General features: G+C 39.5%; 1 protein-coding gene across 8 annotated transcripts in view; it reads left to right on the top strand.

Moving 5' to 3' along the window:
- Window positions 1-27726, top strand: part of ARHGAP19 (Rho GTPase activating protein 19) — a 67725-nt gene that overhangs the window by 14971 nt on the left and 25028 nt on the right. For 3 of the 8 annotated variants that reach the window (XM_054243192.2, XM_054243194.2, XM_054243195.2), the window contains exons 2-9: window positions 5525-5790; window positions 6323-6415; window positions 6756-6836; window positions 8062-8271; window positions 11926-12152; window positions 15099-15185; window positions 23548-23613; window positions 25501-25692. In XM_054243192.2, the coding sequence (XP_054099167.2) occupies window positions 5525-5790; window positions 6323-6415; window positions 6756-6836; window positions 8062-8271; window positions 11926-12152; window positions 15099-15185; window positions 23548-23613; window positions 25501-25692 (1222 nt within the window). Of the gene's footprint in view, window positions 1-350; window positions 397-5524; window positions 5791-6322; window positions 6416-6755; window positions 6837-8061; window positions 8272-11925; window positions 12153-15098; window positions 15186-23547; window positions 23614-25500; window positions 25693-27726 lie in introns of those variants that run through there. The other 5 variants (XM_035268651.3, XM_035268652.3, XM_035268650.3 and 2 more) reach the window with 3 other exon arrangements.

The following is a 27726-nucleotide window of genomic DNA, read 5'->3' as shown; positions in this document are numbered from 1 at the left end:
TTATTTTTTGTCTGTGATGTGAGGTAGGGATCAACCTTCCCCCATATTGTAAAACTACATGTCCTATGCTTTTACATTTGTAACTGTTTCATCTAGTACAACTTCAGTGGTGATGGGAGTCTGCTTTTGAGTTTCATCTATGCATTGGCAAATACAGTTAATTAACTAGTCTAGTTTTTTATCTCTATTTTCTTACTTGCAGATGAGTGTTCAGAGTCTTAAGTACTGCCTTTCAGGCCCCATAATGTGCCCTTGTATCCTCTAACACGTCTGGAATTTGTGTAGGCTGTGCTGGGGCAGGGAAAGGAGACGTTCTTTGTCACAACAAACAAGGGGAAAGCTTTTTTCCTGTCTCTTCCATTTACCAATGCCTCATCAGAAGCTTTCAGCACTTATGTAAGAAGTGTATTTATTTTCTTGAACTTTAGTACATTTGGTTTGTTTTAAAATATTGTAGAGTAGAAAGTTGTTTTTGCTTATAGTATTTTTTTCTTTAGTCCTAGAAATTTCTTAAGTTCTTAAACATGTTTCTTGATATTCTTAGCTTTATATTGTGGTATTGTGTATTCTTTGGAAAGGGATTAGTGGGCTTTGTGATATGGGGATAACTTTAAGAAAAATAACCCGCTGTAACTCTTTTCCATCTTTCACCTTCTATTTGATTTCTCTTTTAACTATTTCCATCTCTTAGATATTGTTTTACCAGATTGTCCACACAGAACATGTGATGAAGTGGGAGAAAAGAAAAGAACTAGCTTAAAGAAATTAAAATGTGACATAATAAGAGAGAAAAGGGGAGAAAAAACTGGGGAAAAGAAACTGAGATGGTTTAAATATTACTTATGTGTTAAGACTTCCAAGGAATATTTTTCTTCTTATATTTTTTATTAAGAGCTAGGAGCAACCTTGAACCTGTTTATTCTTCTACTTGTTCATGCTGTTTAGGAGGGAGTAGTTTTGGGGGTGATCATGAGGTAGGAAGGATTCTGTTGAAAAATGATACATGTTGCTTCTAGTTTCTTTCTCACTTATGTGAGATCCAGTTTAGTGCTGGAAGGGTCAACTGTAATGAAAGTGTTAGAATCCTGAGTTTTGCTTGGACAGTAATAAAAATCTGTAAGTTTTATGTATGTATGTGTTTCTGTTTCAGGAATATAAAGCTTGCTATTAATATACATTTTTATGTTAAAGCTAATTTGATCTGAATCAGTTATTCAGAATTAAAACGGTTGTGAATTCCAGAAAATGATGAGTTAGACTCAATAAATTATAAGACTCTTTTTCGGGTTACACATTTTATGATTTTCTGGCCTTCCTGGTAGGATAGTAATTACTCATTGGCAGTGATTATAAACAATAGTCCTATATTGACTCTTGCTTCTTGACTGAAATAAGCTGACATTAAAAAAAGAGGTTCTTGTCAATGATTTAAGATGAAGTTGCTTCTAATTCTAACTGGCTTTTATTTATCATCACTGGCATTAGAACAGGAAAAATAACCTAGTATGTAAAAAGGTTGAGGAGACAAGCATTTTAAATTCTATTTTTTTAGTGACTTTTTGGCTTGAGGATACACATTCCTAGATTTTTAACCTTTATATTATTTCTCTTTATTTTTTCTTTTTTCTTTTTCTTTTTTTTTTTTAAAGATGGGGTTTCACCATGTTGGTCAGTCTGGTCTTTAACTCCCAATCTCGGGTGATCTGCCCGCCTTGGCCTCCAAAGTGCTTGGATTACAGGCCTGAGCCACCACACCCGGCCTATTTTTTATTTTTATTGCAGCAACAATAGCTTAATATGTTATTTCTAATAATACATTTTCATTTCAGAGAAAAAAAAATCTCCTAGCCACCAACGGAAGATATGGGCTGTTGATCAAATCATGCAATAATTTTTCAAGGAAATAGAAATGAACTTTGAAGTTTACCCATGCCTTGTTTTCACTATACTGTTATTAACAATTATCCATGTAGTATTAACAATGTCCTTTGTAGATTAGTTATATCTAATATTTAGAAGTGCTGTCATATTTCCTGGAACAGTGTTTTGGTACCTAGGGCATAATGGACCACTTTTAAGTTGTGATTGCTTTTATTGTGGGTATGTTTGTATGAGTCAGGTGAATTTCCATTCTGCCCAACTGAGATATGATAACTTGTCCTTTCTAGCTTGTGTTACGTCCATTTGTTAGTTATATAATAGATGACTGTTTATATAATAAGGATTAGAACAAGCCATTAGAATTAATTGTTAATAGATACAAACTATATGTCTGCTGTAGTTTCAATCATACAGTTCTTAAACATAACAACATATTAGAAGTAAAAAGGGGTTTAAATGGTTTGGCTGTGTCCCCTCCCAAATCTCATCTTGAATTCTAGCTCCAATAATCCCCATGTGTTGTGGGAGGAACCCAGTGGGAGGTAATTGAATCATGGGGCGGGTTTTTCCTACGCTGTTCTCTTGATAGTAAGTCTCACAAGATCTGATCGTTTTATAAAGGGAGGTTCCCCTGCACATGGTCTCTTGCCTACTGCCATGTAATAGGTGCCTTTGTTCCCCCTTTGCCTTCCACTATGATTGTGAGGCCTCCCCAGCCATGTGGAACTGTGAGTCCATTAAACATCTCTTTCCTTTATAAATTACAAAGTTGTGGGTATGTCTTTATCAGCAGCATGAGAACAGACTAATACAGTAAACTGGTACCAGAGGAGTTGGGTACTGCTGTAAGGATACCCGCAAGTATAGAAGCAACTTTGGAACTGAGTAACAGGCAGAGGTTGGAACAGTTAAGAGGGCTCAGAAGAAGACAGGGAAATGTGGGAAAGTTTGGAACTTCCTAGAGACTTGTTGAATGGCTTTGACCAAAATGCTGATAGTCATATGGACAATGAAATCCAGACTGACATGGTCTCAGATGGAGATGAGGAACTTTTTGGGGACTGGAATAAAGGTCATCACTCTTGCTATGCAGAGAGACTGGTGGCATTTTGCCCCAGCCCTAGAGATCTGTGGAACTTTGAACTTTAGGGAGGTGATTTAGGGTATCTGGTAGAAGAAATTTCTTTTTTTTTTTTTTTAAATTTTATTTATTTATTTATTTTCAATATATATTTTTTAAAGGCAGGGTTTCACCATGTTGGTCAGGCTGGTCTTGAACTCCCGACCTCAGGCGATCTACCTGCCTTGGCCTCCAAGGTGCTTGGATTACAGGCGTGAGCCACTATGCCTGGCCTGGTGGAAGAAATTTCTTAGCAGCAAAGTGTTCAAGAGGAAGCAGAACATAAAAGTTTGAAAAATTTGCAGCCTGACAATGTAGTAGAAAAGAAAAACCCATTTTTTGCAGGGAAATTCAAGCTGGCAGCAGAAATTTGCATAAATAAGGAGAAACCAAATGCTAATTTCTAAGACAGTAGGGAAACCGTCTCCAGGGCACTGTCAGAGACCTTTGTAGCAGCCCCTCCCATCATAGACCTGGAAGCCTAGGAGGAAAAATGATATTGTGGGCTTGGCCCAGGGCCCTGCTGCTTTGTGCAGTCTCTGGACTTGGTGCCCTGGGTCCCAGCAATGGCTAAAAGGGGCCAGTGTATAGCTCAGGCCATTGCATCAGAGGGTGCAAGCCCCAAGCCTTGGCAGCTTACGTGTGATGTTGGGCCTGTGGGTACACAGAAGTCAAGAATTGACATTTGGGAACCTCAGCCTAGACTAGAGAGGATGTATGGAAACGCCTCGATATATAGGCAGAGGTGTGCTGCAGAGATGAAGCCCTCATGGAGAACCTCTGATAGATCAGTTCAGAAGAAGGAAAATGTGGGGTGGGAGCCCCCACACAGAGTCCCCACTGGAGCATTGCCTAGTGGAGCTGTGAGAAGAGGGCTCCCATCCTCCAGACCCCAGAATACACTGACAGCTTGCACTGTGCACCTGGAAAAGCCGCAGACACTCAATGCTAGCCTGTGAAAGCAACGAGGAAAAGAGATCTAGCAAAGCCGCAGGAGCAGAGCTGCCCAAGACCATGGGAACCCACCTCTTGCATCAGCATGACCTAGATGTGAGACATGGAGTCAAAGGAGATTATTTCAGAACCGTAAGATTTAATTACTACCTTGTTGGATTTCAGACATGCATGGGGCCTATAGCCCTTTGTTTTGGCTAATTTCTCCCATTTAGAATGAGTTTATTTATCCAATGCTTGTACCCTCATTGTACCTAGGAAGTAACTAATTTGCTTTTGATTTTACAGGTTCATAGGCAGAAGGGACTTGCCTTGTCTCAGATGAGACTTTGGACTGTGTACTTTCGAGTTAATGCTGAAATGAGTTAAGACTTTGGAGGACTGTTGGGAAGGCATGGTTGGTTTTGAAATGTGAGGACTGGCTGGGTGGGTATGGTGGCTCATGCCTGTAATCCCAGCACTTTGGGAGGCCGAGGCAGGTGGATCACCTGTGGTCAGAAGTTCAAGACCAGCCTGGCCAACATGGAAAAATCCTGTCTCTACTAAAAATACAAAAATTAGCCGGGTCTGGTGACGGGCACCTGTAATCCCAGGTACTCAGGAGGCTGAGGCAGGGAGAATTGCTTGAACCTGGGAAGCAGAGATTGCAGTGAGCCAAGATTGTGCCATTGCACTCTAGCCTGGGCAATAGAGTGAGACTCTGTCTCAAAAAAAAAGAAAAAGGAAAAGAAATGTGAGAATATGAGATTTGGGAGGGGCCAGGGGCAGAATGATGTGGTTTGGCTGTGTCCCCACCCAAATCTCATTTTGAACTATAGCTCCCATAATCCCCATGTGTCATTAGAGGAAGCTGGTGGGAGGCAATTGAATCATGGGGTGGGTTTTTCACCCCACCATAAGTCTCATGAGATCTGATGGTTTTATAAAGGGCAGTTACCTCACACGCACTCTCTTGCCTGCTGCCATGTAAGATGTACCTTTGTTCCTTCTTCACCTTCTGCCAAGATTGGGAGGCCTCCCAGTCATGTAGAACTGGGTGTCCATTAAAGCTCTTTTTCTTTATAAATTACTCAGTCTTGGGCATTTCTTCCTAGCAATATGAAAATGGACTAATACAAGGGTATAGTAGGCACTGGGAAACAAAGAACAGGGAAGAAAATATTTCTGAGATCCAAAGGAGCTTTGTCAAGAGTATAGCCCAAAGTAATGTAGGAGTGGAGAACCAGCTAAGATCAGGAGCCCTAGAGAGAAGAACTGTCTGAGCAGAGGTTGGACTCAGATAATGATAGATGGGTCAGAGGCATCCAGAATTAGAGTATTTTAAAATAAAACCTATTTGTGGACATGGGAAAAGCTGAATTAATGTTTGTTTTATGTACTTGTGCTTTCCCTTCTGTGAGGCTTTGTGGTTGTAAGGAACAGAGTTCAAGGGCAGCTGGCTCAATTAAAGGAAGCTGACTATAAGGAAACCTTTGCCTTTGCGTGGAGTTGGGACCAAAGAACCCAATGAGTAGTGCATATAAAACATACAAAAATATGTCCTGAGAGATTTTCTTCTGTTTTTTTCAGTGATGCCATCTGCAGTTTTGTGATCTGCAATGACTCTTCCCTTCGAGGTCAGCCCATTATCTTTAATCCTGACTTTTTTGTGGAGAAACTCCGACATGAGAAACCTGAGGTGTTCACCGAGTTGGTGGTCAGCAATATCACAAGGCTCATCGATTTACCTGGAACAGAGTTGGCTCAGCTGATGGGGGAAGTGGACCTTAAGTTGCCTGGCGGGGCCGGCGCAGCGTCAGGATTCTTCCGGTCTCTCATGTCTCTCAAGCGCAAGGGTAGGAGATGTGTCTGTGAAGGGTGGGTAGGCCTCAGCTGCGCCCTGGGCTTCTCTCTCAACATCTATACATTACTAAAGAGTTGCTATTAAAGCATTTTTGGGCCATATAAAAAATTTTCATAAGTAATAACACCTTAAGTAATAGTAATACAAATTATGAAAACTGTCTAGATAAATAATTAAACTAAAGCAAATATATTCAGTTTCTGAGAGATGACATGATTAACTTAGGTAGTTATCAGGGGTGTCTTGATTTTCATGCCCTATTAATATGTGAAAATAATCTTTAAAAAATCAAGATTACATAGCTAGAGGCTATAGTAAAGAAAACTTGAATTTTTTTCCTTTCTTTTTCTCTTTTTTTAGGGGATGGGATCTCACACTGTTGCCAAGGCTCAAGTATAGTGGTGTCATTACAGCTTACTGTAGCCTCAAATTCCTGGGCTCAAACTATCCTTCTGTCTCAGCCTCCTGGTAGCAGGGACTACAGGTGCACGACACCATGCCTGACTGTTTTCTGTTTTTTGTAGAGACGGGGTCTCACTATATTGCCCAGGCTGGTCTCAAACTCCTGGCCTCAAGCAGTCCTCCCACCTCAGCCTCCCAAAACACTGGGATTACAGGTGTGAGCCACAATGTCTGGCCTTCTGTTTGTTGTTAAATTAAATACTAACATGCTAGATATCGCCTTCTTTCTTAGTAGGTATGTGCTTCTTACTTAAACAAGAAGGTGGTCTTTGCCCTCAAAGAACCTATACTCTAATATTGAACTTGAGAGAGCTGACTGAGAGTTGTTCTTATTGTCTTTTCTGGTTTACTTCCACTTCTAAGGTTTTTGTTCACTGACCATGTGAAAACACTTGCTGAATTGTGAAATAATAGGATGCTTGAGTGGTTTTAGGTATGATGACTTTGTACTATGTGTGTAGAATAGAGCCCTGTCATATCATATGTTTTTTTCAGAAAAAGGAGTGATATTTGGGTCCCCACTGACGGAGGAAGGCATTGCCCAGATATACCAGTTGATTGAATATCTACACAAAAGTAAGACTACTTGAAATTTTATCATTCTCTGTTTAATGTAGAGTTTTCAGTTTTCTGTTGAGAGCTGTCTTGAGTTAGTGGGCACCAATTAACCATCAACAAAGGAACTAGCCAGTGTTAATTTTAGGTGGCATGTTTTTAAATGCATTTCCTTTTAAACTTCATCTCATATATTCATTTGCTTTATACTCTCAAAGTGTATATATATTAGACTGTGAAGTCACATTTACCTCTCGACTCAGAGAGACATTTCTTCTGGAAAAATATGTTGTTCCTAAAGAATTGTGGCATTTATTTAAGAGAGCATGATACTTTTTTTCCCCTCCAGAATTACATGCTTAAAACACATTATTTACTTAAACATTTCTTTTCTTTTTTTTTTTTTGAGACAGTGTCTCAATCTGTTATCCAGGCTGGGGTGCAGTGGTGCAATCTTGGCTCACTGCAGCCGTGAGCTCCTGGGCTCAGGTCATTCTCCCATCTCAGCCTCCCTTGTAACTGGGACCACAAGCTTGCACGACCACACCTGGCTAGTTTTTGTATTTTTTTTTTTTTTTTGTAGAGATGGGGTTTTGCCATATTGCCTAGGCTTGTCTTGAACTCCTGGGCTCAAGTGATTCACCTGCCTAGGCCTCCCAAAGGGCTGAGATTATAGGCATAAGCCATTTCACCTAGCCTAGGAATGAATAGTTTAGTTGGGATGATCCTAAGCTTCTGGTAATCTTTTAGGCTGAAAGGTAATTTGACATGTTAGAGTTCTGATTCCTAGAGCAATGCGGAGACTCTGGATTCATTCTGGGCTGGGAAAACAGTTTACAAGAGCCACAGACATCCACACATATATGTAGCCCCTCCAAACCAAGTCTGGGATAAACAAGGAGAAGAGGTCTTCAGGGAGATTTGGCTTTCTTCAGTTTATTTTTCAATCTAATTCTGACTTGATTGGGTTAAATTCAGAGTGTCTAAACATACCTCAGGATGTTGAATGACTCCTGGGAGGACTATCTTTTAGTTTGGAAGATCTCCAAATGCTCAGGGATGTTCAGATATGTCTCCTCAGGAGGTCAGTAGGTTCTAAACTACCCTGGTGAAAAAAGGCAAAAACTTACTTGAAAGGCTTTGTAAAGGGTCTTTTAAGTGTAAAGTAGTCTTTAGATTATGTATTTTAATCATAATCTTTCTGCTTCCTTTTTGCCTGTCCTCTGCTTTCTTTTATACTAAACAGACTTGCGAGTAGAGGGTTTGTTTAGAGTACCAGGTAATAGTGTCCGACAGCAGATTTTAAGGGATGCTCTCAATAATGGAACTGACATTGACTTGGAATCAGGGGAGTTTCATTCAAATGATGTTGCCACTTTGCTGAAGATGTTTCTAGGAGAATTGCCGGAGCCTCTGCTGACACATAAACATTTCAATGCGCACCTCAAAATTGCTGGTGAGTAAAGGAAGTAAGAGGGAGATGTAAATACATATCTTTCAATTTAGTAAAGTTCCTAGGAATTTTCTGTTGCTTGTGACCCGCAGCAATACTTCTGTTAATATTGGTTAAGACTTTGTGATGTTGCTGGACTTCTCTGGTACTCACAGGTTTTGGCTAGTTAGGTTTAATTTAATCGGATGACTTTCTTGGTGATTAAGCTTTGTATTGAGGTAATGAGCTGGTGGTAAGATGTGGTCTGGGTTTTATTTATTTTTGAGTCTTTGATAGGTCCTTGAGTAGTATGTTGAACATTTTAGTTGAAGACAGGGTCTTACTCTGTCACCTAGGCTGGAGTGCAGTGGTGCAACCTTGGCTCACTGCAGCTTTGACCTCCCAGGCTCAGGTGAGCCTCCCACCTCAGCCTCCCAAGTAGCTGGGACTACAGGCGTGCGCCACCATGCCTGGCAAATTTTTCTGTATTTTTTGTAGACGTGCGGTTTTGCCATATTGCCCAGGCTTGAACTCCTAGGCTCAAGCCATCTGCTCACCTTGGCATCCTGAAGTGTTGGGATTATAGGCATGAGCAACTGTGCTCAACCCATTTTAGTTGCTTAATAAATGTATGCTTTTCATTGGATTCATTAATATATTTCAGATGGTTACAGGTTCAGTATTTTTGCCTTGGTTTGGGGTTTTTAGTCAGTATTTCTATGCCTCAGTTGAGGACATCTCTACTCTTGGAAATTTGTTTTTTAAAAAATAGTATTTGTCTCAAGCCTGTAATCCCAGCACTTTGGGAGGCCGAGGCGGGTGGAGCACAAGGTCAAGAGATCGAGACCATCCTGGTCAACATGGTGAAACCCTGTCTCTACTAAAAATATAAAAAAAAAAAAATTAGCTGGGCATGGTGGCACGTGCCTGTAATCCCAGCTACTCGGGAGGCTGAGTCAGGAGAATTGCCTGAACCCAGGAGGCGGAGGTTGCAGTGAGCCGAGATCGCGCCATTGCACTCCAGCCTGGGTAACAAGAGCGAAACTTCGTCTCAAAAAAAAAAAAAAAATAGTATTTGTTTTCTAAATAGAAACACATAGGTCAAAATTCAGATGATTCAAAGAATATACAGTAAAAACCTTCTCTCCTACCTCTGTTCCCTAACACCCAGTTCTTCCCAGAAACAACCAGTGTTATTATTTAATTTTTTTTTTTTGAAAAAAGAAAGCCTGGGCTGGGCGCGGTGGCTCACGCCTGTAATCCTAGCACTTTGAGAGGCCGAGGAGGGCAGATCCCGAGCTCAAGAGATCGAGACCATCCTGGCCAACATGGTGAAACCCTGTCTCTACTAAAAATACAAAAAATTAGCCAGGCGTGGTGGTGAGTACCTGCATTCCCAGCTACTCCGGAGACTAAGGCAAGAGAATTGCTTGAAACCGGAAAATGGAAGTTGCAGTGAACCAGGACTGCACCACTGCACTCCAGCCTGGCGATAGAGCGAGACTCTGTCTTAAAAAAAAAAAGAAAGCCTGTTTCCCAGTCTGGTCTCAAACTCCTGGCTTCAAGTGATCCTCCCTCAGTCTCCCAAAGTGCTAGCTAGGATTGCAGGCATAAGCCCCAGCCCCCAGCCCAGTGTCACTGATTTCTAAAGTGTTCTTCCAGAGATATTTTGTGTACTACCAAACAAATACATTATTTCTTCTATTTTTATGTAATAGATTGTACACATGGTTCTGTGGTTTGCTTTTTTCACTTATTGTATCTTAGAGAAGGTTCCATTTTTAGGTCATAAATGGCTTCTTCATACTCCCTTAGACCTGTGTGGTAGGGAATTCATTCTTAAATTGCACGTCTGTTGCACCGCTAAGTGTGTACAGCATCAATATCCATTATTGCAGTTGCTTACTTTTCTGCCCCTGAGTATTTTTCCTGTTTCTTCTAATTATATGGAAAAGAAATACAAGGTTTTTTTTTTCCTTTTGAGTAATTTTAACTTAGAGAAATGTTTTGAATTAAAAAAAAATAATCTTAAAGCAGTTTTAGTAGCAATCCAAATGATACAATGAGTAAATATTACTATGATGTTATATGATTTTATAGTTATTTTGGGGAGAAATAAAGATGTTAGACCTTTGGAAAATATTCTTTTTTTTTTTTTTTTTAAATTTGAGACGGAGTTTCGCTCTTGTTACCCAGGCTGGAGTGCAATGGCGCGATCTCGGCTCACTGCAACCTTCCGCCTCCTGGGTTCAGGCAATTCTCCTCCCTCAGCCTCCTGAGTAGCTGAGATTACAGGTGGAAAATATTCTTTTTACAAATGTTAACATGAAGGATGCTCGTTTTGTTTGCTTTCCAGTTCAGTTCATTCATTTAGTGCAATATTTGAAATCCTCCCTTCCACCACCCTGTGGTTCACTATTCTCTGAGAACATACTGAGGTGTGGCACAGTTCACATGCCTTGCTGGTAACTGGAAGGAATTTTTGTTTTCAGTTTCATATTAACAGGGGACATTTTCTAGAAGTGTTATCTGCCTTTCCTAAACCTGGAATTATTGAGATTAAACAGCTTAAGTAACACACTGTAATCATTTTTAGGTCTATATGAATTGTACTCAAATGGTTATTAGTGTCCTTTGAAACTTTCATTATCTGGTAGACTACTTTTTTGATAACCTTTTTAGCCTGTTGGTTAGGGGAGAACCAATAATCCTGACTCCATTGGGATCTGCCTGTTATAAGGAGCAGCTTGTGAATAAGGACATATTCATGCTCATTTTTCACTCTCATTTTTCTTTTAGCTGTAAAATATCTGAGCGGGGAGAAGTGGAGTGAGTGGCATTATCGAAGGCATGTGTAGATCTTTTTATTTTTTATAGAGATGGGGTTTTGCCCTGTTGTCCAGGCTGGTCTTGAAATCCTGGGCTCAAGTGATCTGTCCAGCTTGGCCTCCTAAAGTATTGGGGTTACTGGTGTGTGCCAATGCGCCTGACCTGGATATGTTTTTATTTCTCTTGGGTATATACCTAGGAATGGAATTTCTTGTTCAAATGGTAACTCTCACTTTTTAAGGAACTACCAAAATGTTTTCCAAGTGGTTATACCATTTTATATTCCCACCAGCAATGGAGGAGGGTTTAATTTCTCTACATCTTTGCCAGCATTTTTTATTGTCACTCTGTTTGTAGTTATAGCCATTGTGGTGGGTATGAAGTAGTGTATCATTGTGGTTTTGATTTATAGTTTCTTTTTTTTTTTTAAGATGGGGTTTCACCATATTGGTCAGGCTGGTTTCAAATTCCTAACCTCAGGTGATCACCCGCCTCAGCCTCCCAAAGTGCTGGAATTACAGGCGTGAGCCACCGTGCCTGGCTTGATTTATAGTTTCTTTATGGCTAATGATACTGAGCATACAAAGCCTTATTGGCCACTTGTATACCTTCTTTGAAAGAATGTCTATTCAAATCCTGTACACATTAACAAATTTTTTTGGCCTTTTTATTGTTGAATTGTATTGACATTATTTTGTTATGTTCTACTGTAATCTTTGAATTGTGTTTCTGCCTGAATCTTTTTTTCTCCTTTCTTAGATGGGAGTTGAGGGGAGGATAATGGCGATAGCATTGATTTTTCTTGCTGATATTTTCTCCCTGCTTTGCAAATTCTTTTTTGTCCTCAAGATTTGATGCAGTTTGATGATAAAGGAAACAAAACCAATATACCAGACAAGGACCGGCAAATTGAGGCTCTCCAGTTACTCTTCCTCATTCTCCCTCCTCCCAATCGGAATTTGCTGAAGTTATTGCTTGATCTCCTATACCAGACAGCAAAGAAACAAGACAAGAATAAGATGTCAGCCTATAACCTTGCTCTTATGTTTGCACCCCATGTCCTGTGGCCAAAAAATGTGAGTGTTGACAGGAAGAGTAAAGATTGCTTGATTTTCTTGGGCTGGACCTTATTCTGTGGCTGTAACTTGGTGAGATTATCAAGGGGCCAAGGTCTAGCCTTCAGCTTTATGAGGTTGGGAAGTTACTTTATTAGTTCATTGAGGGTCATCAGAGCTGACAGGGCCAATTCCTGTTAACTTCACTTATAAATCAATCTCTGGTAAACCTGCATGGGATGGTATTAGTGGCAACGCTTAGTGGGAAATTATAGCTACTGAATAAACAAGAATACTCATTTTGGCTGGTCAGTATGGTTATACTTCTTAACAGGGAAGTCTTCTTGGGAAATCAAATTAGTTTCTGAAGATCGAATAGTATAAAATTAGAATAGAGCTGTATGAACTTGTGGGATAATGTCACCAAGCTTATAGATTTATAGATGAGATGGCACTTAGAACAATCCTGTCTTGTCCTAACTTTTCTATTTCCTATAGATATGTAGTCTCTTTGGATAAAGCTGAACTTTATTCTTACTATGGAGACCATGGTCTTCTCAGTGACTTACATGAGAAATAAATTCACTCTCTCTTTTTTAATATCTGAGGGATAAAAACAGAGAAATAAAATTCTTTGAAATATTTTTTTCTGTTGGTTTTTGAGACAGGGTCTCGTTCTGTTGCCCAGGCTGGAGGGGAGTAACACAATCACTGCTCACTGCAGCCTCATCTAAAGTCTTTTAAACAAATTGTTGATCTGGGGGTATATAGATCATATTCCTGACCATTTATAATCTGAGTTGTGAGCCAGGGTAGGTGGATTGGAAGCCACATACCAGCAATGTTACCTATGTCTTTTCTCTTTTTTTATTTGAGACTGAGTCTCACTCTGTTGCCCAGGCTGGAGTGCAGTAGTGCAATCTCAGCTCACTGCAACCTCTACCTCCCAGGTTCAAACAATTCTCCTGCCTCAGCCTCCTAAGTATCAGGAACTATAGGCTTGTGCCACTACACCTGGCTAATATTTGTATTTTTGTATTTTTAGGTAGAGATGGGGTTTCACTATGTTGGCTAGGCTGGTCTCAAACTCCTGATCTCGGGTGATCCACCTACCTCTGCCTCCCAAAGTGCTGGGATTACAGGCATGAGCCACCACACCTGGCCTTTTACTTTCTTTTTTAAAGCAACTGTCTACAAGCCATTTTTTGTTTGTCTAGTCTTTTACCTTTTCTGTGTGTAGGCTTCTCGTCTGTAACTAGGCATAATACAGTAAGTCTTTAACCTATTAACATCATTGGTAGGTTCTTGGAAACTGCAACTTTAATCAAAATGACATAACAAAATAAATCATTTTTCTCATCAATGTTATAATGATAAGATGTTGAAGAAAATGATGTTATTTGAGGACCTGCTATATGTTGGTTCATTTAAAGTTAGAGTTTCCAAGAACCTATTAATGCCTTAAGTGAGGACTTTCTGTAATAGCTTTACTACTTACCCCACAAGGTTGTTGGGAAGATAACAGAAATAGGCTATAGTAATTCATAAAAATTTTCTGAGATTATAGGAAATAGAAAAGGAAGGTAAAGGAGAGAGATTGTGTGAAACATTTTACTTAACAAATAACTAGTGAAAAAAATAGCAAAGTTCTAGACCAGGAAGAGCCTCTAGGGGTGAATAGGGGAGCAGAGGACACATCAACATTTGTCCATGTTAAGGAGATCAAGCCTTATAATGAGGGAATTTTAGAATGAGCTAACCACGACTATAGAAAAGCAATGAGTAAACTGTGGTTATAAAAAGAAGTGGTGGTTTACCTGTAATCCCAGTACTTTGGGAGGCTGAGGTAGGAGGATTGCTTGATGCCAGGATGTTGAGACCAGCCTGGGCAACACAGCGAGACCTTGAGACCTTATCTCTACAAAAGGAAAGGAAAAATAAACTGGATGTGGTGGCACATGCCTATAGTGCTAGCTACTTGGGAGTCTGAGGTAGGAGGATCGCTTGAGCCAAGGAGTTTGTGGCTACAGTGTGTTAAGATTGCACCACTGTACTCCAACCTGGGTGAAAAGCAAGACCCTATCTCTGAAAAAAAAAAAAAAAAAAAGAGTATTTAAAGGCAAAGAGACAAAGTAACAAAGATACATGTTAAAAATGAGGGGTTTTGAATAATAGCGATACTGAAGTACTTAAGAAAAGACTGGAGAAACAAGGGAAGGGAATCAATGACAATTTTACTGTGTTTTTAAGAAACAGATGTCAGGCTGGGTGCGGTGGCTCAGGCTTGTAATCCCAGCACTTTGGGAGGCTGAGGTGGGTGGATCACAAGGTCAGGAGTTGGAGACAAGCCAACATGGTAAAACCCTGTCTCTACTAAAAATACAAAAATTTGCCAGGTGTGGTCATGTGCGCCTGTAATCCCAGCAACTCGGGAGGTTGAGGCAGGAGAATTGCTTGAACCTGGGAGGCAGAGGATGCAGTGGGCCAAGATCGTGCCACTGCATTCCAGCCTGGGACAAAGTGAGACTCCATCTCAAAAAAAAAAGAAAAGAAACAGATGTCACCTTTGGTATAGGTAGTGACAGTTCTCTTTTGTCTTTGGAGAAACTCTAGTTTTCTAAAGTGGCAGTGCTGTCCTTGATGGTGGAACAGATTCTGTTCTTTCTGTTTATTTTGAATCCGAGACTAGATTTTCTTTGCCAGTTTTGCTTACATGTCTAATTTTTAAGCAGAATTAGGAAATGAAAATTGGTTTTCAAGGATTTCCTCATCACTTTAGGGACATATCTGTTGTTCTAGATTGTGTTATGTCTTGCGGAACCAAAAAGTCTTTCCAGAATTAAACATGGTATCAGAGGCACCTTTGTTAGGGATAGAAACTTCATACATTTGAAAGAGTAAGCGTATTGGTAAATACTACTTTCCAGCTCTTAATGCCCTTTGTTTGGTTTCTTTTCCTCTGAATAGGTCACTGCAAATGACCTTCAGGAGAATATCACAAAGTTAAACAGTGGGATGGCTTTTATGATTAAACACTCCCAGAAACTTTTTAAGGTAGGTAAGGGATGGCATTTGGTTGGTAACAGGACAAAGAAAATGGAGCAAGGTGGGATCCTAAGTGGCGCTATAAAGATGGCTAAATGAGAAAAAGGTCCTGAATGGAATTGCAAACCAGAATGGACAGTGGCAAAACCCCGGGGAACAACTGCTATGGTGGAGAGGAATGGGAATAGGAGGCTGAGTAGGGCTGGTCCTCTGGGTAACTGGCTTCACTCTCTGAGCCTTTCTTCCTGTCTCGGCAGCTGAGTAGTTTTATCCTGCATGCATACTGCCAGTAGAATTTTGGGGATCATTTTGTACTCTTTGGCCCTTTCAATCAAAACAGGCTGTGTTTCTACTAACATAATTTTCTTAAGAACTTTGTAGGTCTTCTGTGGATTTCAGTGGAATTCATTCCATTAGACAAAGTCCACATGTACAAATCTTTTGCAGATAAATCTTTCCCTACCTTGATCACCTGCTGAGAAACCTTAGGGACAGTACCTTTAAGCTTCCTAAAGGCTTTCTGATTTGAGAGGATCTGTGAGGTATGCTCTTACTCTCCTGAAAGGGCCCTTTGTATGACTGAATACTCTGACCTTTTGATGTTTCTAAGGTTTTAGCAAAATGTAGCACAGTCACATCCTTGACCTTTTCTTTTGTGTATACTTCCTGATAGTGAATCTCTTAATTTTAGCATTTATTACTATTATTATTATTATTTTTTTTGAGAAAAGGTCTCACTCTGTTGCACAGGCTGGAGTGCAGTGGTGCAATCTTGGCTAGCTGTAGCTTCAACCTCCTGGGCTCAGGTGATCCTCCCACTTCAGCCTCCCCAGTAGCTGGGACCACAGGTGTGCACTGTCATGCCTGGCTGATTTTTGTATTTTTTGTAGAGACAAGGTTACACCATGTTGCCCAAGCTGGTCTTGAATTCCTGGGTTCAGTCCTCCTGCCTCAGCCTCCCAAAGTGCTGGGATTACAGGTGTGTGGCAATTTTAGCATCTTTTGCCATCTGGAGGGACTGAAAGTTTCCAAGATCATCCAGTTCTGGTTTCTTTTATTCTTGCAGTAAAATAATTATAAAATTTACCATCTTTGCCATTTTTAAGTGTATAGGTCCGTGGCATTAAGTACATTCACATTGCTGTGCAACCATTATCACTGTCCATTTCCAGAACTCTTTTCATCTTGTAAAATTGAAGCTCTGTACCCATTAAATAGTAACTCCCCTTAACCCTCTTCCTGTCCTTGGCAACCACCATTCCACTTTCTGTCTCTATGAATTTAACTACTCTAAGTACCTCATGTAAGTGGACTCATGTAGTGTTTGTCTTTCTGTGCCTGCCTTATTTACACTTAGCATAGTGTGCTCAAGGTTGATTCACACAGTAGCATGTGACAGGATTTCCTTCCTTTTTAAGGTTGCATAGTATTCCACTGTGTGTATATACCACATTTGCTTATCTGTTCATCAGTTGATGGACATCTCTCTATATTCCAGATATCATCTTTTATTAGCTATATGGACAAATATGTTCTCCTATTCTGTGGGTTACCTTTTTACTCTGTTGATAGTGTGTTTTGATGTGTAAATTTAAAAAATGTTCTTGAAGTCTAATTTGTCTATTTTTTCTCTTGTTGCCTGTGCCTTTGGTGTCATATCCGAGAAATCTCTGCCAAATCCATTGTCATGAAGCTTTTGCATTATGTAGTGTTGTAGTAAAGTTTGAAATCATCAAGTTTGAGTCCTCCAAGTTGGTTCTTCATTTTTAACATTGTTTTGGCTATTCAGGATGCCTTGAGATTCCATATGAATTTTAGGATGGATTTTCTATCTCTGCTGCACAAGACTTCATTGAGATTTTGTTTTCTTCTAAAAGTTTTATAGTGTTAGGTCTTGCATTTATGTCTTTGACCCATTTTGAGTTAATTTTTGTTTCTGGTGTTAGGTAAGAGTCCAACCTCATTCTTTTGCATGTGGTTAGATGGTTTTCCCAGCACCATTTGTTGAAGAAACTGTCCTTTCTCCTTTGGTCTTCATCCTCTTATTGAAAAACATTTGAATATATATGTAAGGGTTTATTTCTAGCTTTCTAGTCTATTCCATTGGTCTACTTATCTGACTTTATACCAGTACCTTGCTGTTGTGATTAGTAGTGTTGTAGTAAAGTTTGAAATCAGCAAGTTTGAGTCCTCCAAGTTGGTTCTTCATTTTTAACATTGTTTTGGCTATTCAGGATGCCTTGAGATTCCATATGAATTTTAGGATGGATTTTCTATCTCTGCTGCACGAGACTTCAATGAGATTTTGATGTTTTTCTAAGGTTGATAGGTTGAATTTGTAGATTGCCTTGAGTAGTATTGACATCTTAGCAATCGTATCCAGTAATGAACATGGGATATCTTTTCATTTATTTATGTTTTCTCTAATTCCTTTCAGCAGTATTTTATAGTTTTCATTATACAGTAGTTCCCTTTTATCCATGGGGGATATGTTTCCAAGCCCCAAGTACATGCCTGAAACTGTGGCTAGTACCGAACCCTGTATGTATACTATGCACGGATTTCTTTCTTCTTCTTCACAATTTCACAGATAGAAGATTTATTCTTATAGAGGATCTTAGTAACCTCAGCATATGATTGTTTGGTCAACTTTTATTGACATATTATATTTGTACATATTTATGGGGTATATGTGATATTTGTTACCTGCATTAAATGTGCAGTGATCACAGTGTATGTAGAATATCCATCACCTTGAATAGATGTCATTTCTATGTGTCCCCTCTTCTAGTTATTTTGATATATACCATACGTTGTTGTTAGCTATAGTTACCCTGCTTTGCTATTGAATGTTAGAGATGTATTTCTTCTGTCTCACTATATATTTGTACCCATTGACCAACCGCTCTTTACCCTAACGCCTAACATCTATCCCAGCATCTGGTAACTATTTTTCTACTCCCTACCTCCATTAGATCAATTTATTTTTCTTTTCTTCTTTTCCCTCACCATGAGGTCCACTCTTTTTTTAGACAGAGTTTTTATTCTTGTTATCCTGGCTGGAGTGCAGTGGTGAGATCTCGGCTTACTGCAGCCTCCATCTCCCGGGTTGAAGCAATTCTCCTGCCTCAGCGTCTTGAGAAGCTGGGATTATAGGCATGTGGCACTACACTGGACTAATTTTTGTATTTTTGGTAGAGGCAGGGTTTCACCATGTTGGCCAGGGTAGTCTTGAACTCCTGACCTCAAATGATCTGCCCACCTTGGCCTTCCAAAGTACTGGGATTATCTGTGTGAGCCACCACACCCTGCCTGAGATCCACTTTTAGCACCCACATATGAGTGAGAACATGTGATATTTGTCTTTCTGTGCCTGGTTTATTTCACTTAACATAATAGCCTCCAGTTCCATCCATGTTGCTGCAAATGACAGGATTTCATTCTTTTTATGGCAGAATAGTGTTTCATTGTGTATATACATGACATTTTCTCTATCATTCAACCATTGATTCCATATCTTTGCTATTGTGAATAGTGCCACAGTAAACATGGGGATGCAGGTATTCCTTTGAAAACTGATTTTCTTTCCTTTGAATAAATATCCAGTAGTGAGATTGCTATATTTTATGGTAGTTCTATTTTTGATTTTTTGAGAAATTTTCATACTGCTTCCCATAATGGCTATTCTAATTTACATTCCCACCAACAGTGTATAAGAGTTCTCTTTTCTTCACATCCTCATCAGCATCTATACTTTTTTATTTTTTTTCAGACAGTCTTACCCAGGCTGGAGTGTGGTGGTATGATCACAGCTCACTGGCTCAAGTGATCCTCCTACTGAGCCACCTGAGTGTCTGGGACCACAAGTGCATGCCACCACACCTGGCTAGTTTTTAATTTTTTGTAGAGATAAAATCTTGCTATGTTCCTGCTTTATCATTTTTTCTAAAATTCTTCCTATTACTACTTTTGTCCTCTACTTTTATCAGCCCATCTGACTCAGTCTGGTTTTATCTCGCCCAACACCGCATCTTTTCCTAGGGATTTATCATGCATATACAGTTAAGGCCAATTTTCATTTTACTTGAGCAGTCCTTTTGTTGTTTCTCTATGAATTGTAAAATGCTTATGACCTCAGATTTTCATGTAAGCCTATTTGTCTAAGCCTGGCTCCCTTTCTGGATGTTCTTTTAGCTCATAGTGTCTTTGGGGATGGTGGTTTTTTTTGTTCCTCCCCTCCCCTTTCCTCCCCTGCCAACAAATGTTATCATTTTGCCATATTAGCTTTATTGCTCAATATGTATGTTCATACTTTTTTTGGCTGAATCACTAAAAGTAATTGCAGATACCATGATACTTTCTTCCTAAGTACTTAAGTTTGCATCTCCTAATAATTAAAATATTCTCTTAAGAACCATACTACTCTTATCACATCTAAGAAACGAACAAAAATTTCGTATCATCTAACTTTCAGTACATATTCAAATTCCCCAGCTGTCCTAAGAATGTATTTCATGCTTTTTTTCAACATGTGCCAATCAGAGTTTCTGTGCTGCTTTTGATTATTATGACACTTTTATTCTGCACACTCATGCTTTTTCTTCATGTCATTGATTTGTTGAAGCAACAAGTTAACTGTGTTGTAGAATGTCCACATTCTAAATTATTGTTTTCTCAAGTTATTTAACGTGTTCTTGTATCACCTTCCATGTAGTTCCTGTAAACTAGAAGCTAGGTCTAGAGTCTTAATTAGATTTAGATTCAGCATTTTTGGCAAAGATACTTCAAAGGTGAAGTTTGTGTGTATCCCATTGCCTCACATGAGGAGGCACAGATTGTTCCATTTTCTCACTCTTCATGACAGTAATTTTGCTAACTGCCAGATCTTTCAGTTATAAAGGTACATTTTTTTTCCCTTTGCAATTAGTAAATAACCTGTGAAGTGATTACCTGATAATGGTTTTAGCATTCATTGATAATCCTGCTGGAATCTATGATTACGTTGGGTATTAAAAATAACAGTTTTCTAATTTTGTCATTCAGCCTTTATTAGCTGACTCTCTTCTTTGGATAATAGCTTTTCTTTGTCTCATTCTCTCTCTCTCTTTAAAAATGAATATTAATATAAACTCATGGATTTTAATTGTTTCAAAGTGTTAGTTTTGTTTTTAATGTTGATATTTGCATGGGCAATGCGGTGAAACCCCATCTCTGCCAAAAATACAAAAAATTAGCTGGGCATGACAGCACGGTCCTGTGGTCCCAGCTACTCGGAGGCTGAGGTGGTAGGATGGCTTGAGTGCAGGAGGTGGAGGTTGCACTGAGCTGAGATTGTGCCACTGCACTCCAGCCTGGGTGACAGAGTGAGACCCTGTCACAAACAAACAAACAAACAAAATTGATATTTAAATCATCCCAGATTTGGCCAGTGATAACCCTTGTTAAGCCGCTTCTGCATCTTTTTGACAGGACTATATTATCTTTGACTATTTCCTTTCTGGTATAAAATGTTCCCAGCTCACTTTGTACTTATGCTGGCCTAGATCTGGAGTAATTTTTCTCCAGGGAACCTTGGTTTCTGAGTGACACTAGGAATACTCATTGTTTCTGGTGTGTCATTGCTTCTAGGCTCCTTGAGGACAAAGAAATAGATTAAAAAATTTTTTTAAAGCAATTGTAAATTTATATTAATACCACTAATTCAGATGTAATACTACAGAACTTTTTCTTGGCTTCTTTCTTTCTTATATTGTAAATTTCAGTTTTTTTTTCTTTTTTTTTGGAGAGTTTTGCTCCATCACCCAGGCTGGAGTGCAGTAGTACCATCTGGGCTCATAGTAGCCTCTGCCTCCTGGGACCAACTAATCCTCCCAACCTCAGCTTCTTGAGTAGCTGGGTCCACAGGTGAGCACCACCACCACTGGCTAATTTTTGTATTTTTTGTAGAGATGGGGTTTTACCATATTGCTCAGGCCGGTCTCAAACTCCTAGACTCAAGTGATCCATCCACTTTGGCATCCCAAAGTGCTGGGATTACAGGCATGATCCTCTGTGCCCAGCCAAATTTTAGGTTTTAATGGCATTTGTATATATTATTTACTCTGTCCTACAATATACTTAAATTAATTTAAAAATAATGCACTGTTATTACTAACAGTAAACCTATATAAGTTTGCTTATTGAAGTTTAAGATATTCCTTCAATTCCTTTTTTCTTGAATATATCCCACTAAGGATATACAATCAGAATTCAGTTTTCTTTTCTTTTTTTTTTTGGAGACAGAGTTTCACTCTTGTTGCCCAGGCTAGAATGCAATGGGACGATCTTAGCTCACCACAACCTCTGCCTCCCAGGTTCAAGCGATTTTCCTGCTCCAGCCTCCCGAGTAGTTGGGATTATAGGCATGTGCCACCATGCTCAGCTATTTTTGTATTTTTAGTAGAGAAAGGGTTTCTCCATGTTGGTCAGGCTGATCTTGAACTCCCGACTTCAGGTGATCTGCCTGCCTCAGCCTCCCAAAGTGCCAGAATTACAGGTGTGAGCCACCGTGCCTGGCTCAGAATACAGTTTTCAAAAGTTATATGAGATGATTTCTTTCTCTGTGCTCACATTGTCAGTTTGATATACAGATATATATATTTTTTCCTGTTGGTGTTCGGTTTTAGGTCTTGCCTTTTTTTTTCTTTTGGATTTAATTTTATGTTTTAAATCTGTAGTGTAAACATGGTTCAAAAGTTAAAAACACATTAAAAGGTATACTTAGAGAAATCTCAATTCTTTTCCTAACCATTTTCATTGTTTTCTCGTTTATCCTCTTAGTGTTTCTTTTTTTTTAAATTTATCACCTATTCAGAGAATAAGTGTTTCTTTTTACAAAAACAAGTAAATGTATATTTCTGCATATATTCCTATTTCCCTACTTTTCTTATACAAATAAACGTTTACTTACTTTTCTCACTAAACAGTAGATCCTAGAAGTCCCTCCATATCAGTTCATTAAGTGTTTCTTCCTTCCCTTCATCCTTTTTCTCTTCCTCCCTTTCTTTCTTTTCTTTCTTTCCTTTTCCTTCCTTTCTTTCCCTCCCTGCCTCCTTTTCCTTCCTTTCTTCATAGTACTGTATTGTATGGATATATGAAAGTTGATTCAACCAGTCCCTATTAAAGAACATATAGGTTGTATCCAATTTTTTAATTAATTTTTTACAAGTGTGTTTTGCATTTCTGGAGTTACATACTCAGAATATGTAACCAGAAGTGAGGTTTCTGTGTGAAAGGAATGATGCGATTTTATTAGATGTTACCTACCCAGTTTTCCTCTGTGGTAGTTGTATTATTTTGTACATCTACTAAGACAATATCAGGGTAGTTGTCACAGGATTCTAATCCATAGTAATTCTAAATGGTATTTTCTTTCTTTCTTTTTTTTTTTGAGACAGAGTCTTGCTCTATTGCCCAGGCTGGAGTGCAGTGGTATGAACATGGCTCAATGCAGCCTTGAACTTCTGGACTCAAGTGATTCTCCCACCTTAGCCTCCTGAGTAGCTGAAACTACAGGCATGCACCACCATGCCTGGCTGATTTTTTTTTTTTTTTTGAGATGGAGTTTCGCTCTTGTTGCCCAGGCTGGAGTGCAATGATGCGATCTTGGTTCACTGCAACCTCTGTGTCCTGGGTTCAAGCATTTCTCCTGCCTCAGCCTCCCGAGTAGCTGGGATTACAGGCATATACTACCATGTCTGGCTAATTTTGTATTTTTAGTAGAGACTGGGTTTCACCAGGTTGGGCAGGCTGGTCTCGAACTCCTGACCTCAGGTGATCTGCCCACCTTGGCCTCAAAGTGCTGAGATTACAGGTGTTAGCCACTATGCCTGGCCATTTTTTTATAATTTTTTGTAGAGATGGGGGTCTCCTTGTGTTGCCCAGGCTGGTCTTGAACTCCTGGGGTGAAGCAATCCTTTTGTTTCTGCCTCCCAAAGTACTGAGATTACAGATGTTAAACGATATTTTCTACACTGTGATTTTAAATTGTGATCTGGACACCATTTGTAATTTGTAAGGATTTGAGGGGGTGGTTTTTGTCAGATATAAATATTCCTACAAATGTCTATATTTTTGTCTTTGGCTTATTTGATAATATACATGCTATGTTTGATTTTTAAAGCAGCAACAATTACATTGATGTCTTCTCACAGTTTTTCCATCAGATTTGTTGAGGTATCTATTTGATGGCAAGAGAAAGAAGTTACGGAAAAGCTATGAATTTTGAGTATCTTTGACTTTTCTAAAGTAATCTGCTGTTCAAATGATTTTAAGAACCATTGTTATATACTACTAATCACTGAGTTTGGGTTTTCTTTTATGTCCTGCCCAGGCTCCTGCTTACATTCGGGATGGTGCCAGATTGCACTATTTGGGATCCAGAACTCAGGCATCCAAGGTAAGAATAGGATCTGCTCTTAACCCAAACAAGGAGAGCGTTAAGATTGGTGGAGTTTTAAAACTAAGTATGAAGTCAAAGTAAAAGCATGGAAAATAAGAAGTTTTTAGCGTTTAGCTATTTTGTCATAATGAAGAAGACTAAGAAATAAGTTATGTGTTAGAATACAAATGCTTCACATTCAAGGTGTGGTAGCTTAGGCCTGTAATCCCAGTGACTCTGGAGGCTGAGATGGGAGGCTCGACTGAACCTAGGAGTTCAAGTCTGCAGTGAGCTGATTGTGCCACTGCACTCCAGCCTGGGTAGCACATCCAGACCCTGTCTCTTAGAGAAAAAAAAAGCTCCCCACACACTATTTTTATCTGCTTTCAGAGGTTCCACTAATAGATGGTATCCTCTGCATAAGAGTGATCACACAGACCTTGTGTTTAAAGTTTTTTTCTTTTTTCTTCTTTTTGAGATGGAGTTTCGCTCTTGTTACCCAGGCTGGAGTGCAATGGCGCGATCTTGGCTCATGACAACCTCCGCCTCCTGGGTTCAGGCAATTCTCCTGCCTCAGCCTCCTGAGTAGCTGGGATTACAGGCACGAGCCACCAGGCCAAGCCAATTTTTGTGTTTTTTTTAGTAGAGACAGGGTTTCACCATGTTGGTCAGTCTGGTCTTGAACTCCAGACCTCATGATCCTCCCGCCGTGGCTTCCCAAAGTGCTAGGATTACAGGCGTGAGCCACTGCGCCCGGCCTCTGCGCCTTTTTAAATAAACTTCTACTCCTGCTCTGAAAAAAAAAAAAAAGTAAAAAACAAACCAAAAAAAAAAAGAAAAAAAAAGTGAGAAGTTAAAAACTTTACAAGCACTTTTTAAGTACTTAAAATTTTCAAGTTCTAGTTATCCTGTCTTGGTTAGAAACTTAAGTTGTCCACTTGTGGTATTTTTTTCTGCTCCGATTTGTTTTTCCCTCTTGTTCTGCAAATATTCAGTGTGACCAGGAAAACAGTGTTTGATTTCAACTAGTTTAATTGGATTTTGATTTTTCTTAGAGAGCTGTTTGTGTTCCTCTAGCATTGCTCTCTAGTTGTCATATTAAATTTTCATGTGTGGGAAGGAGTACTAGCCAAGAGTCAGAGCCCTTGGGCTCTCAGGTGGGTCTGTCACTTTAGTATCCAGACGACTTTATTTTTACTTTTTAAAAATTTAATTTAATTTAATTTTTTGAGATGGAATTTTGCTTTTGTTGCCCAGGCTGGAGTGTAATGTTGTGATCTTGGCTCACCACAACCTCTGTCTCCTGGGTTCAAGTGATTCTTCTGCCTCAGCTCCTGAGTAGCTGGGATTACAGGCATTCGCCACCACACCCAGCTAATTTTATATTTTTAGTAGAGACAGAGTTTCTCTGTGTTGGTCAGGCTGGTCTTGAACTCCCTACCTCCTTTGGTCATGCCTGCCTTGACCTCTCAAAGTGCTGGGATTACAGGCATGAGCCACCGCACCCGGCCTCAGATGACTTTAAACTTAAAGTTTAACCTGTTTTTTTCTCCTCTATCAGATGGGAATCATGATACTTTCCCTGCTTACCTTATTGAATAGCAGTGAAAATTAATGAAATTAAAAGATGATTTTAAAACTGAACTCTTACACAAATATTACTCTTGGTGGCACTATTATAAATGCACTTAGGTTCTCTGGGCAGGTCATGGGAATGGTCTATTAATATAACCTATATTAATAGGTTCCTTGTTGTCTGATAATAGTGTTAAGATTTTTCTTGTTCCTGAGTATAGGAGTATACCATGTCCCCGCTTACCTTTTTTTTGTTCCAGGTTTTTGTAAGAACCCTAAAACAAAGTTGGCAGGATATATCAAGTTACTCTTCTTTTAAATTTTCTTTAGGATGACCTTGACCTGATAGCTTCATGTCATACTAAGTCCTTTCAGCTTTCAAAGTCTCAGAAGCGGAACTGGATAGATTCCTGCCCTCACCAGGAGGAGACCCAGCAGCATACGGAAGAGGCACTGAGAGAGTTGTTTCAACATGTTCACAATATGCCAGAGTCAGCAAAGAAGAAACAACTTATTAGACAGGTGCCTGAAGGCAGGGAAGTCATGATTGGGGCTTTAGGAATGTAATCGTGGTTGTAGAATCAGTAAGTCATATTGTTAAGAATCTCATTTTATTTTTGGCTTAGCCAAGAAAGCAGCCTTGTCTGTGGAATCTCCATGGTGATCTCTGTGCTATTGCCCCAGTAGAGAAAGGAGTGGAGGCTTGTGCATTTCTGCAGTTAACAGGAAGATCCAAGTGTGGTTAGAGTGTCTCTAATTTTGGTCATGTCCCAGGTTTGCTGAGAGAGGACCAGCAGTTACAATATATTATTCCAAAGTGTAAACCCTCCAGATTTTCTTAGCAAATAACTTTTATGAGTTTCAGTTTTCTTGTTTGTAAAATGGTAATAGTAACATGAAAAATTGTAAGTTGTAAAAATTAGAGGTAATCTATATAGGGTGGCTGGCATGGCAAACCCTAACTGGTAGCTTTTTATTAACAGAGTTGTTTGCAGTTAGAAAACACAATAAATCAGGGCCCTAGTCTGATACTAGAAAGCAGGAATTCTGTGGCTAAGTTTGTTTATGCTGGAGCTATGGGAACAAAATTTGCTATTTTGGGATTCAAAGTGTGGTATGTAAGTCCTGTGACTTTGGGTAGTTTCTTTCTCAGGAGATTAATTTTGTCTCATCCCTTCTAGAATTTTACCTGAACGGGCAGGGTCAGCGTCTTGACTTTTTATTCAACTGGGACTTTACTGTTTTTATTTATTTTATACCTACTCTCAGCATAAGGCCAGGTGTAAACAAGTACTCAGATAATGGTGAACTGAGCTTTTCTTAAGAATTGACAAAGTCATTTAAGAGAAGTTTCTGCCACTCTCTTTGAAGTTACTTTGAGACCTAGCAAATTATGTTACAACTGGAATTTTACAGGGTGTTGGCTGAGTATTGGTGCAGATTCAAACCAGTCTAGTGATTTAATTCTTGATAGCAGCTGAGTAGTTTCATGCAGGACAGGTATAACGACTTCTTTCAACAAGAACACTGAGACTTAAAGATAAGAAAGAAAAAAACATTTTGCACTTTTTAAGAAAAACAGAAAGTATGTGGTGTATACTTTTTTTTTTTTTTTGAGTCTGTTGCCCAGGCTAGAGTGCAGTGGCACAAGCATGGCTCACTGCAGCCTCAACCTCCCTGGGCTCAGGTGATCATGATCCTCCCACCTCAGCCTCTCGAGTAGCTGAGACTACAGTTACATGCCACCATGCCTGGCTAATTTTTTGTATTTTTTTTTTTTTTTTTGAGATAGAGTTTTGCTGTTGCCAGACTAGAGTGCAATGGCACGATCTTGGCTCACCGCAACCTCCGCCTTCTGGGTTCAAGCGATTCTCCTGCCTCAGCCTCCCGAGTAGCTAGGACTACAGGTGCGCACCACCATGCCCAGTTAATTTTTGTATTTTTAGTAGAGACGGGGTTTCACCTTGCTGACCAGGATGGTCTTGATCTCTTGACCTCGTGATCCACCCGCCCCGGCCTCCCAAAGTGCTGGGATTATAGGTGTGAGCCCCTGCGTCTGGCCAATTTTTTGTATTTTTAGTGTCATGTACTTTTTAATATGCATTTTTAAAAGACTCTGGATACACCTTGCTCAATACCTTCCCAGAACATTTTGCCAGTTAACGCTCCCTTGAGTTGGATATGAGAGAATTTATCTCATTGTACCTTTGCCAATTTAAGGAACGATGGGTTTTTACTTGTCCCAATGTGTTCAGTAGGGGTACTTACTAGCTAAGCTCTTTAGAGGTGGCTAATTTTTCTGCCTGCCAAGGTAATTAACTTTAAGAACCTCTTGGTACCTTTATATAAAATTAATTTTTTAACCTCCAGAACTTGAACTGATAAAATTTCTAAATTTTTTTTTTTTGAGACGGAGTTTCGCTCTTATTGCCCAGGCTGGAGTGCAATGGGGTGATCTTGGCTCACCGCAGTCTCCGCCTCCTGAGTTCAATCAATTCTCCTGCTTCACCTCCCAAGTAGCTGAAATTACAGGTGTGTATCACCACGCCTGGCTAA

This window comes from Callithrix jacchus, chromosome 12 (genome assembly GCF_049354715.1).
Source record: "Callithrix jacchus isolate 240 chromosome 12, calJac240_pri, whole genome shotgun sequence".
NCBI classification, from domain to species: domain Eukaryota; kingdom Metazoa; phylum Chordata; class Mammalia; order Primates; family Cebidae; genus Callithrix; species Callithrix jacchus.
The sequence above is the reverse complement of the archived record's forward strand: the minus strand, read 5'-3'. Positions and strand labels throughout refer to the sequence as shown.